General features: G+C 36.4%; 2 protein-coding genes across 2 annotated transcripts; one reads left to right on the forward strand and one right to left on the reverse strand.

The window, feature by feature from the left end:
• Positions 1–488: 488 nt before the first annotated feature.
• On the reverse strand, positions 489–1,476 carry LOC141483361 (uncharacterized). The gene is made up of 2 exons (XM_074177919.1): positions 824–1,476; positions 489–764 (listed from the first exon to the last, which is right to left on the reverse strand). The coding sequence occupies exons 1-2, from the start codon at positions 992–994 to the stop codon at positions 507–509; spliced, it is 429 nt and encodes a 142-aa protein (XP_074034020.1). The 5' UTR covers positions 995–1,476; the 3' UTR covers positions 489–506.
• Positions 1,477–4,571: 3,095 nt separating this feature from the next.
• abs (ATP-dependent RNA helicase abstrakt) lies at positions 4,572–9,504 on the forward strand. The gene is made up of 2 exons (XM_023174300.2): positions 4,572–6,146; positions 8,954–9,504. Exons 1-2 carry the CDS (start codon positions 4,799–4,801, stop codon positions 9,454–9,456), a joined length of 1,851 nt encoding a protein of 616 aa, XP_023030068.2. The 5' UTR covers positions 4,572–4,798; the 3' UTR covers positions 9,457–9,504.
• Positions 9,505–11,566: the final 2,062 nt, after the last annotated feature.

The raw sequence follows: 11,566 nt of genomic DNA on the forward strand, positions 1-11,566 counted from the left end.
TCGCCAACAGCATATGCAGGAATAACTTCTGTGAAGAATCCTGCACTGACACCTGTCGGATATAATCCAACACTCTTCGTGGTATTAGCCAGGGGAGTAGTTGTTTTCTGATAGGTGTCAGTCCATTAACCTACTGTTTAGGGAGTTGAGACTGGTCTGAACGAATTGTTCTTAGATAATTTGGTTTGAATATTTAATTAGATTTTTCATTTACTAAAAAAATTTGGGGTATCTTGGTTTGAATTTAGGGGGTTTTAGAGGAAAAGATTTTTAGCAGTTGGCATCACTGTTTTGTATTGTAGAAATTGTAATAAATTTTTTGTTAATGTTATAATGAAAATAGACAGATAAAGACTTTTATTTCTGACCGGGATATTATAAGCTTATATCGTCATAGTTACGCTATCAATAAAGAGGGTCATAACTCCCTTGGGACATTATAGATTTTATAATTCCCTCTACCTTTCACAAGTAAAAATAAATAGAAATGAAAACTGAACCATATTTTATTTATTCACGTCATTACAAATAATAAATGTACAATTTTGAAATGTTCCCTGAAAATTACTTCCGCCACTGTAACTTCCACTTACATCTTTAGGAGATAAAACAGCAGACTTTTTCGGCTTATAACTCTTACTCTTCCGTTTCAAAAAAGCCTGTAGTTCATTGAATTTGGTGATATCTCGTTTCTCATGTATAGTCACCATCGATTTTAGCATTGACCATTTAGTCCATAAAGAATTCGGACTATACGTTTCTGACTGAAACGAATAAACACAATTACCACCAAATCTACCGAAAAACATAGAAAATTCCTTACCAGTTCTTGAAAATATGCCAGAAATACAGTTTCAGTGACATCTTTTGGCATAACATTTTTCCGTGTCAGCCAGTCCAGATATATCTTGTATTCTTTTTGGTATACGGCTTCACTTTTCGATGGAATTAATGATTCTCTTGCTTGTTCAGCTTTTTTCAAAATATCCTCCATTATATTTGGGGTACAAAACACGTTTTCACCGCAAACACAGCTTGATAACAAAGTTCTGTTTATAAACAAGTAACATAGCAACAACCTAGCAACAAGAAAACTCTACTATAATCAACGGTACCTGATTCAAATAATATACCGGGAAGGTAATGAATTGGTACACTTTTCCGTTTCAAAAATGAACAAAATTTTATTGAAATCGGTCAGAAATAAAATTATCTATGTACCACGGGAATTAATGAGCCTTAATAACCTCAGGCAATTGCTGTCCCTCGGGCCAGAGGCCCTCGGGACGCAAACTTTGCCATCGGTAATTAAGGCCCTCCTAATTCCCTTGATACATAAATAACTATTGTTTTCGATTTTTTGGTAAATTATGAAGTTGTAATAGATTCTGTTTCGGCGTAATAACGTAATAAACATATTATCTAATAGTGGATAGTAGAAATGGAAACTGCACATGCGCGAAAGTTCTGTGAGAAATGTTAAGGCGCGTACACATCTGGCGAACACATGTGGCCGAAGCCTTTCGACCGAATTCATTCGATAATTTCGGCGTTCGACGGAAAATTTGCTCTGCCGTCCACATTACGGCGAACGAATTCGTTTGCAGTCATTCGTTCAGTTTCGCAGGTATTGTTGGCGATTCGTGGCGCGAAAGTTATTTGTTTGATGTAAGTTATAAGAATGGCGTCTGATGAGGATATCATTATAGCCAGTGCGATGTATATTATTATTAGTGAGGCGGAGGCCGAAGCAGCGGAAGAACCCCCCAAAAAACGACGAAAACGGCGCTGGTGGACAACATCATTGTTCAAGAGCAGAAGTCGGTACAGAGGAATAGACTTAATTAATGATCTAAAAGCTGAAATGGAATACGGAATGTTTCAAAATTTTTGTAGAATGAATTTAACTGATTTTGAATGGTGATTACATGAAATCGGTCCAAAAATCTCGAAAGAAGATACAAAGTTCAGAGAAGCGATACCGCTGGCAGAAAGGTTAATGGTAACCATGCGATATTTAGCTACTGGTGACTCATATACAAGTTTGATGTATACCTTTAAAATTTCAAAGCAACTCATTTCAAGAATAATACCAGAAGTTTGCTCTGCTATAATTGAGGCTCTTAAAGAATATATAAAGGTAAGTGAAATAGTTATCTAAAATGCTTCAAGTATTTATTGGAAACGTCTCGAGTTTACATAAAAAACATCAAAAAGTGCCCTAAGTACTATCTGTAAATGAATGTATAAAGCGTGTAATGGACGTCTGCGAATTATCTGTTTGCTGCAGCGTCAGGTTTGATGGGCTCGCCAGAAAAACGGACTCATTTTCAGGAGAAAATGGGCCAATTGATGCTGAAGGTGATGCGAAAGGAGTACTGGTGCTTTGAGTGTCTGAAGAATATTGATTATATGGATTGGGTGTTGTGCTAGGCGTGATACTCGTATAAATTTGTTGATTGGGTTGAAGGAAATAATATTGTTTATGACCAATGGAACTGATTGGGGACACGTGATGCTCATAAAGACCTTTATCCGCCTTATACAGAATATCTCCAATTAGATGTTCCACCTCGCTTTGTGTATGAACGCTGTATTTTCTATGCTTCGCCGCCACATGCTCTCCAAAAATTGTGCTATCGTCTCTCGGTTTTCTACTTGCAATAGTTTCTTGTAATATTTGATATGCTTCCTGCCCTCTAGAGGTAGCTGTCCCACTGCTTGTCCCACGTTCCCCAGAAGACACAGGTAGTACTCGTTTGACTTTCTTGGGAGATTTAAAATCTGATTTTTTTTTGAGCGTTGTTCGTTCTGGTACTTCTGTTACTCTGGTACTCTTCCGTCTCTTCCTTCTCCTCCTCTTCTACTGGATGTTGACTCCTTGGTCGAACCATCTACTGGAAAGTTTTTGGTTTTAGAATTTTTTACACTATTGTTTTTGTTTTTATTTTTAGATGCCTACAACTGAAGAAGAATGACGATATATTGCGGAAAATTATGAAGCTCAATGGAATTTTCCTCACTGCCTTGGTGCCATAGATGGTAGACACTGCATACTACAGTGACTATTTTAATTATAAATCAAATTTTAGTATAGTTTTGTTGGGAGTTGCTGATCCAAACTATTGCTTTTTGTTTGCTGATGTTGGCTGCCAAGGCAGGATTTCTGATGGAGGTGTACTAAAAAACTCCATGTTCTGGAAAAAACTTCAAAACTATGAGCTTCATCTACCACCTGATGACATTCTACCTAATGGAAATGTGAAAGTTCCTTATGTATTTGTAGGAGATGATGCTTTTAGCCTTAGTGAGCATTTAATGTAAGGGTATCCAGTAGAACAGAAAAAAGGTTCTAAGAAACGTATTTTTAACTATAGACTCAGTAGAGCAAGGCGTATTGTTGAAAATGTTTTCGGCATCATGTCAGCTGTTTTTAGAGTTTTGAGAAAAGTGATGCTACTATCACCTGAAAAAGCAACTTTGGTAGTTTTAGCTTGCGTCTATTTACACAACTTCTTACGAAAGAGTAAACATTCCCGCAAGAATTACACACCACCAGGGACATTTGATGAGGAAAAAGATGGAAAGATCATTCCTGGACTCTGGAGGCAGGGAAACGAAAATAGAAATGCAGAGTCCTTTCTTCCAATACCTAAGATAGGACGAAAAAGTTCGGTAAATTGTGAAGCAATTAGAAATAAATTTGCTTCATATTTTATGTGCGAAGGTAGCGTGAGTTGGCAAAATACACATGCATAAATATTATTCGACGAATAATAATAAACTTCCATCTTATTACTGCCTAGACACTGCGGTCTTAAAAATGCCCTCCCTATTTTTTTTCCAATAATACCTAAGTATGGAGTTGAATTCTCATTTTTTCAAGTTTATATCTCATTTATGTTCAAACGAAGAAAAGGGAGATTTTTTTCGGTCGTACTGTATACAATACGTCATAATATTTGCATATGTAGGAATATTTCATTTCATAAAAGAATAAATATTTTGACTTACCTCAGTGTTTTTAGTTTCTTTTGGTATAAAATTACCCATCAAGAAAAGCATATCTTTGAAAGCGAACCAGCTAGATTTAAAAATTGTGTCGGTTCCTGAGCCAAACAAGAGTTGTCTTGTTTTTGTCTCTCACGTCGAAATGACGTTAATAATGATTCCATTTTCTTTTTAACCTCCCCTGTATCGCCTTTCATAATTTTGCTGATGTCGTTCCAGGCATCAAGTTTCTTTATTTTATTTTTGTAATCATTATGCACTGGATTCCATAAAACTTCCCGCTCTCGATATAAATAATCAATTTTAAACAAGCAGAATTAGTCCACTCCATTATCGCAAAATAGAAATGAAAGCAAAATCGCGACGACGTTCGACACTTGTATGAGAAGCGTACACACTAAACCCAGACGAAAGAATTCGTTCTTTAATTTTCTTTTGATGTACCGCCCGACGAGCGAACTCTCGCGAAGGCAAACGCATGCGTTGATTAGCGTTTGTTGGGGCGTACACACTTACCGAAGGCGTTCGGTCGAAAGGCTTCGGCCACATGTGTTCGCCAGATGTGTACGCGCCTTTAGATTAGGTTAGAATTATTGACCGATTGAGTATTGTCACAGTATGGGAAGTAATGATAAGTGTTTTTATAGGAACTATTTTTCCTCTATTTTGGGTTTGGCCACAATTAAAAATTCCTAAATAACAACACTGGTTAGAATGCTTCTTCGACTCCTTATATACAAAACATCAAAATAATAAATAGCAAATCTGAATTTTCTTTTTGTTTACAATGGAGGTGGAACCCCCTATAAAGCGATACCGAAAAGAGGAAGAGAACAGTGATTCAGACGATGAAAACTACGTTCCGTACGTGTCTGTAAAAGAAAGAAAAAGGCAACAATTGCTCAAACTAGGCAGACTCGGGCAGCTGAAAGAAGCTGAACTAGTAAAACCGAAATCATCCAGTGAAAACGAAACCAACGAAGATGACGAGGAAGACGAAATGTGGGGACGAAAAAACAATATCCCTCTTCTGGACCAACACACCGAACTGAGAAAGTTAGCTGAGGCAAAAAAAGTAAGCGCGGTAGAAAGGCAACTCAAGAAGGAGGAGGAAATCCTGGAAATAGTTGCTGAAAAAAAAGCTCTAATGGGGGTTTCTGAACTCGCGAAGGGCATTCAATATAGTGAACCCATCAAGACCAGCTGGCATCCCCCGCGATATATTCTCCAAATGCCTCTGAGCAGACATGAAAAGCTAAGAAGCGAGTTACGGATCCTCGTAGAAGGGGAAGACATCCCTCCTCCGATAAAAACATTCAAGGGGATGAAACTGCACGAAGGGTTGATTGCCGGTTTGAAGGAAAAACACATAAAAAACCCTACGCCTATACAGATTCAAGGAATTCCCACAGTGCTATCGGGACGTGACATGATAGGCATTGCCTTTACTGGATCAGGGAAGACGCTAGTGTTCGTCTTGCCCCTAATAATGTTCTGCCTAGAACAAGAGATAAAAATGCCTTTCATAAGAAATGAAGGCCCTTACGGACTCATAATTTGCCCTTCGAGAGAGTTAGCCAAGCAGACTTTCGATATCATACAGCACTTTTGCTTGAGCTTGCGTAAACACGGCATGTCAGAGATTAGGAGTTGTCTCGCGATTGGAGGGGTACCCGTAACGGAGTCCCTTGAAATAATCCAAAAGGGTATTCACATCATGGTAGCCACTCCCGGTAGGTTGATGGATATGCTGGAGAAAAAGATTGTGAAATTAACTGTCTGCAGATATTTGTGTATGGATGAAGCGGACCGAATGATTGATTTGGGTTTTGAGGAGGACGTTAGGACTATTTTTTCATACTTCAATGGCCAGAGACAAACTCTACTGTTCTCTGCGACTATGCCTAAAAAAATTCAAAATTTTGCTAGGTCAGCATTGGTGAAGCCAATAACTATCAACGTTGGGAGAGCCGGAGCTGCTTCTATGAACGTCATCCAGGAGGTGGAGTATGTTAAGCAGGAAGCCAAAATAGTGTACTTACTGGAATGTCTACAAAAAACTCCCCCACCTGTCCTGATTTTTGCTGAGAAAAAGCAGGATGTCGATGCTATACATGAATACCTGCTCCTCAAAGGTAGGTTTTTTACTGCTTTCGAGCCGTTCGAATTGTCCAACTCTGTTCAACTGAAATTTTGATATTTTTTCAAACTTCATAACTTTTAACACCATATTAATCCGATTGCATTTTTTTTCATTATATAGAATAATTTGATGACATGACTTAGAATATATTTTATTCTATTCACAAAACATGTAAATTTTACCAGCATTCAAATGGTATAAATTATTTTTTCATCAACCAGTTGGGTAAACTTCTTTTCAGTGTTTTTGAATTATGTTTCTATCAATTGGTCCAAAAGGTATAGATCATTTCTGGAAGCTGTAGCTTGAATTAACACTCATTACAAAAATAAAAGTTATCTTCCAGCATATTAGGTCTCAACAGATTGTTCTACAAAATCTTGCTGTTCATGGTGAATGAAACAAAATTCCTCAGAAAACAATTTCAAACTCTTATATGAGGCATGCCAAGAATTGAGTTTTCATGCCGAGTAAGGAGGAAAACAATACAAGATGTTAATCGCATTCGCAATGATATTTTCTATTAAAAATATCAATATAATCAGACTCTTGCATTAAAAGCTATATGAAGCTTTAATCAGAAGCAAAATTGTGGTTGTTCTAGTTTTTTACCCTCAGTGTATTCACATTCAGTTAATAAAAATGTACTTACCAGTTCACCAGTTTAAAAAATGCAATTAGGTATTCAAACTTTACCTACCCTGAAATTTCAAAATTTTCAACTACGGATAGCCTGTTCAAATATTCAAGAAACACTTAATTATGAGATTCACACTAAACAGTTTTACAAAAATGCAACACTTGTTTCACTATACAGTAGCCTTTTCGGGATAGTAAAGATACACCTGAAGAAGCTGTTTAGTGAAAATCTCACAATAAAATGTTTTTTGGATACTTTATGGATTTTCATCAAGTATCGGCTGATTCCATCACATAGTCTGTTTATTATAAGATCTTTAAATAACACCAACCTGGTAATACATTGTTTAAATTCACTTTACAGAATTCTCACCATAATTTGTGGAATGAAAGCCTAACTTGAACAAATAATTCTGCCCGAGATTTTTTGTGGTACATAGAAATTTATATACTCTAGTAAATCTGGGCAAGATATTTGTCCATTTATTAGTTTATGGAGAAAGCACAAGGCGGAATATAGACATCTTGTTTGCAATTTAAAGTTCAATTCCTGTAGGATATACCAGAAATCATAATTATACCACTGACACAAAATGTCCCAATGAACCTTTTTCCTGAGAATAGTACAGCGAACGTGTCACGAGAGGCAGCCTTTGTAGTAGGGACATACATAAACTATTCACATGTAAAACAGTGTTATTTACGTAATATTAATTTATTATTTAAAAATATAAATCTGATATAAAAAATTATTTTGTGCTAGTATAATGCCAACATAGCATTGCTGTTTTGCGTATTGTACGTCGGATAATCGATATCAGGAAGAAAACGTGTTTTTTATACCATTTATAAAACCTCATATTAATAAGGTTACATGTAAGAAATGGATACATACTTCGAGGAGAGTAGATTTAACAGTGCAAAAAATAAATAAACATCAATATGTATGCTCTTAACATGAAATGAATAGTAAATTTTTCATAGTTAATTATTTATCATTGATTAGAATGAGATATAACCTCAATCGTTTATTAAATCATATTCATTTATTATATTTAATTAAATTTATTTCATTACCATCTATATTTGATTCATATTTCACTCGGAAATAAATCTGAAATTCATAATTATTTTTAATTTCATTTATTACAGTTTGAATCTACCGCTACTATTTTACTAGAGTCTGTATACTAACCTGTCTATTAATTCACTTTTTTTTCAGTTACTTTTAAATTATGGCATGCAAGCCAACGTTTTAATGGTACAACATTGTTATCCTTTACAGTTGCAAATTTTAGTTTTGCTCCAGGAACATCTTGTCCTGTTAAAAACATTCTTTTTTATTTGTAATTTACCATATGTTTATATGAGAATTAGGCAGTGTTTGTCCCTACCGAACTACTAGCACTGCTAGTGAGTGATTTTTCGTATTTCAGGAAAAAGGTTCATTACGTCGAACCTTACGAAGCACTGTAAATGATATCATGATTATGTTATTTATGTTTTCTACAAATCTCAACTGCTCATCCAAATTAACTCCAAACCCTTTTATAGTTATCCATGATAATAATTATAGAATTTCCAAAATTGATTTTCTTTAAAATGTGTTTCGTTACACAATTACTGGTTTTACAGCTGTTGTGTATTTCACAGGATCATCATTTACATGACATGAGATGTTTATTGGTTCATGTCGGACAAAATTGTATGAAAAAAAAAAGAATTTTTTGTATTTTTTTATATAAAAAAACCGAATGGTGTGACATGACTCACCTCAAAAAGGGGGCTATCAACTTTTTTTTTCCAAATAGAAAGGGAGCTCTTGTACCCTCACTCGAAATGTATTTCAACTCTATACAATGACCTTCAATGTTTGCGAAGTTATTGGTGTATGAATTAGAGACTAAGAAAAATGATAACTTGTAACTTTGCAACCAAGAGAGCTTTAAAACAGCTCTGAAGTTAGTTTTCACAGGTTACACAAAGTTTGTAAAGTGTTTTTAGAATAAAATTGAACCAAAGTATTTGAGTATTTGACAAATAAGCTGCATATGGAATTTTGTGAATATGTCATCTATGCTTTATAGCCTACAGATAATTTTCTCACCATGGTCAACAGTTCTAGTTTTTTTGACAGTTAAGCATAATTTATTATTATAGGTGTGGAAGCCGTAGCTATCCACGGGGGAAAGGACCAGGAGGAGCGGTCACGATCCGTAGAAGCATTCCGAAGGCAAGAAAAGGATGTCCTCGTTGCAACAGATGTGGCCTCCAAAGGATTGGATTTTCCTGATATCCAGCATGTAATTAATTATGATATGCCTGACGATGTGGAAAATTATGTCCATCGAATAGGTCGTACTGGTAGGTCTGGCAATAAAGGATTGGCAACGACCTTTATAAACAAATCGAATGATGAATCTGTTCTACTGGATCTGAAGCACCTGCTGATGGAAGCCAAGCAGAAAGTGCCCGCATTTCTTGGAGAGCTTTGTTCGGAAAGCGAAAAGTATCTTGCGCTGGGAGGGGAACATGGTTGTAGTTATTGTGGTGGATTGGGACACAGGATTACGGATTGTCCTAAGTTGGAGGCGCTGCAGAATAAACAGGCATCAAATATTGGTAGAAGAGATTATTTGGCCAACACTGCGGCTGATTATTAGTTTTTTATTTAATAATGTATTTATTTCAATAAAATTGTACATAGTAAACGCTTTATTGATTTTTTAGTGTTGAAATTTAATTTCATTTAATTTAATTGATAGACAAAAATACAGAAAATAAGAATTAAAAATACTAACGAAGGGCCAGATATAAAGCCCATAATCTCCATCGCAACCCGCAAGGGTTTATTGTGGCTCACACCTATTCACACTCGGCCAAATGAACCCAGCTACTTAACGAAGCTGATTAGTTTGTATGGTGAGTGGTCTTTCAGGTCAGATGGTGAGAGTACGGCTCTGCCGTACTCTAAAGTCCTGATTCGGTTCCCAACGGGGCAGGCACAAAATATATGCTGTGTTAATGAGGTAGTCGTATAGTCAAGTTGCAAGATACCCACGACAACCTTCCCATATGAGGGTTTTTGCACGTCAGTTACACCTGACGATGCCTTAGATTCAGCCGTGCGGGGCTTTTTCGCCTCTGGGTTTTGGTGAATCATTATGAGCGAAAACGTTCGCTAACTTGCTCATGGGAGGGTTTGTTCCCCCACCTGAGACAGATTCTGCGTACGCCGCTCAAGAAATTGGTGCTCTTGAGGAGACGACTCAGTCGTTTCCTGGCTGCACCACCAAACCTTTTTTTTAAGGTTCAGTTGTTAGATCAGGAGTTGGAGAGATGAGAAGCTCGCTCCAGAACTGAATTTAGAGGAAGGTCAGTTGGAGTCGTAAACTCGACATCCATCTCCTCTGTAGACTCGCTCCTGAACTAAATTTACAGGGAGGTCAGTTGGAGTAGTAAACTCGACATCCATCTCCTCTATAGACTCGCTCCTTAACTAAATTTACAGGGAGGTCCATTGGAGTCGTAAACTCGACATCCATCTCCTCTATAGACTCAGTGTCAGAAAGAATTTTTAAGTTTACTCTGTCCATAAAAGTCCCACGAGTAGTTAGGGAAAGAAGGTCAATCACGGCAGAGACCCGCAATACCGTGACAAGGCGATGCTACGACGAGAGGGCGCCCGGTATCTCAAAGGTTCCGTAGAGACAGCTGATAGGCTCAGTGTCATTCTCTCGGCACGGATACTCACATCTTAGGATTAAGCCATCGTTGTGATGCCATTCAGTTAGGGAATAACAGAACCATCCGGGGGCTTGAGTAAACCATCCGATGGCTGGTTTACTCAACCCCCACATCCCAAGCCGATGCACTCACCGAAAACAGCATGCACAGTGTTTCAGGCAGCGAAAGATGAACAAGGACAGCCAACCCGCTAGCACAGTATACTTATATAATACATATATTATATATAAGTATACTGTGCCGCTAGTACATAAAGTAATCTTTGATTGACAAAACTAACTTGAAAATGGTGTAATGGCCTAAACTAGTAAACAAATATAAAACTATCGTGGAAAATTAACAAAAGTGTGTTTTTATATTGTATCCTCAGTGAACATAAAGTAAAGATTGTGTATAAAAGTAGCATTTAAGTGACTTAACACTTGTGTTACAAATTAATACTAATTAATATAAAATTACAGTTGTGTACAGAGAGTAAGGAAACAATTTAGTGGCAGTGTATCTATTGATGTTTTAGTAATATAAACTGTAGAAACATAATTATATGAAATATTTTATTTTTGATTGCATACATACACAAACTATGAAAGTATAATGTTCGAATATTTCTAAGATCTTCCTTAATATATAAGATCAGTGTGATATGATTTTTTTTCCTTCAAGATTATTTTCAGAATATTGTTCTGTATTATGTTCACTTTTTGCAAAGAACTCTTATACACTGCTTCCCACACCAGAATATCATAACGAAAAAGTGATTCAACTAGAGATTTGTAAATTAATATGAGTATATTTTTCGATAGAAACTTTCGTAGCTGATAAAATTTATATATTAGCTTCCTCACTTTTTTGTCAGATAATTAACATGATTGTTCCACTTTGAAAGTATTATCAATAATTATGCCGAAATACTTGATTTCCATGTTTCTAGAAACATGTGGATTCGTTTTCCGATGGCATTTCAGGTTAGCTTCCCAAATTTCTGCTACCGCAGTTGTCGGTTGATTGGTCAAACCACCAACACTG

The sequence above is a fragment of the Leptinotarsa decemlineata genome, unplaced genomic scaffold, assembly GCF_025532065.1.
Source record: "Leptinotarsa decemlineata unplaced genomic scaffold, Ldec_3_MD MMD2_tig00003335_RagTag_RagTag, whole genome shotgun sequence".
NCBI classification, from domain to species: Eukaryota; Metazoa; Arthropoda; class Insecta; order Coleoptera; family Chrysomelidae; genus Leptinotarsa; species Leptinotarsa decemlineata.

What these genes read in the sequence shown, in the direction of transcription:
- LOC141483361 (XM_074177919.1), bottom strand. Translation starts at nt 994, where the DNA reads ATGGAGGATATTTTGAAAAAAGCTGAACAAGCAAGAGAATCATTAATT. An exon ending in TGGCATATTTTCAAGAACTG is followed by an intron (nt 765 to 823) that starts GTAAGGAATTTT and finishes TATTCGTTTCAG; the next exon opens with TCAGAAACGTATAGTCCGAA.
- abs (XM_023174300.2), top strand. Translation starts at nt 4,799, where the DNA reads ATGGAGGTGGAACCCCCTATAAAGCGATACCGAAAAGAGGAAGAGAAC. An exon ending in TGAATACCTGCTCCTCAAAG is followed by an intron (nt 6,147 to 8,953) that starts GTAGGTTTTTTA and finishes TTATTATTATAG; the next exon opens with GTGTGGAAGCCGTAGCTATC.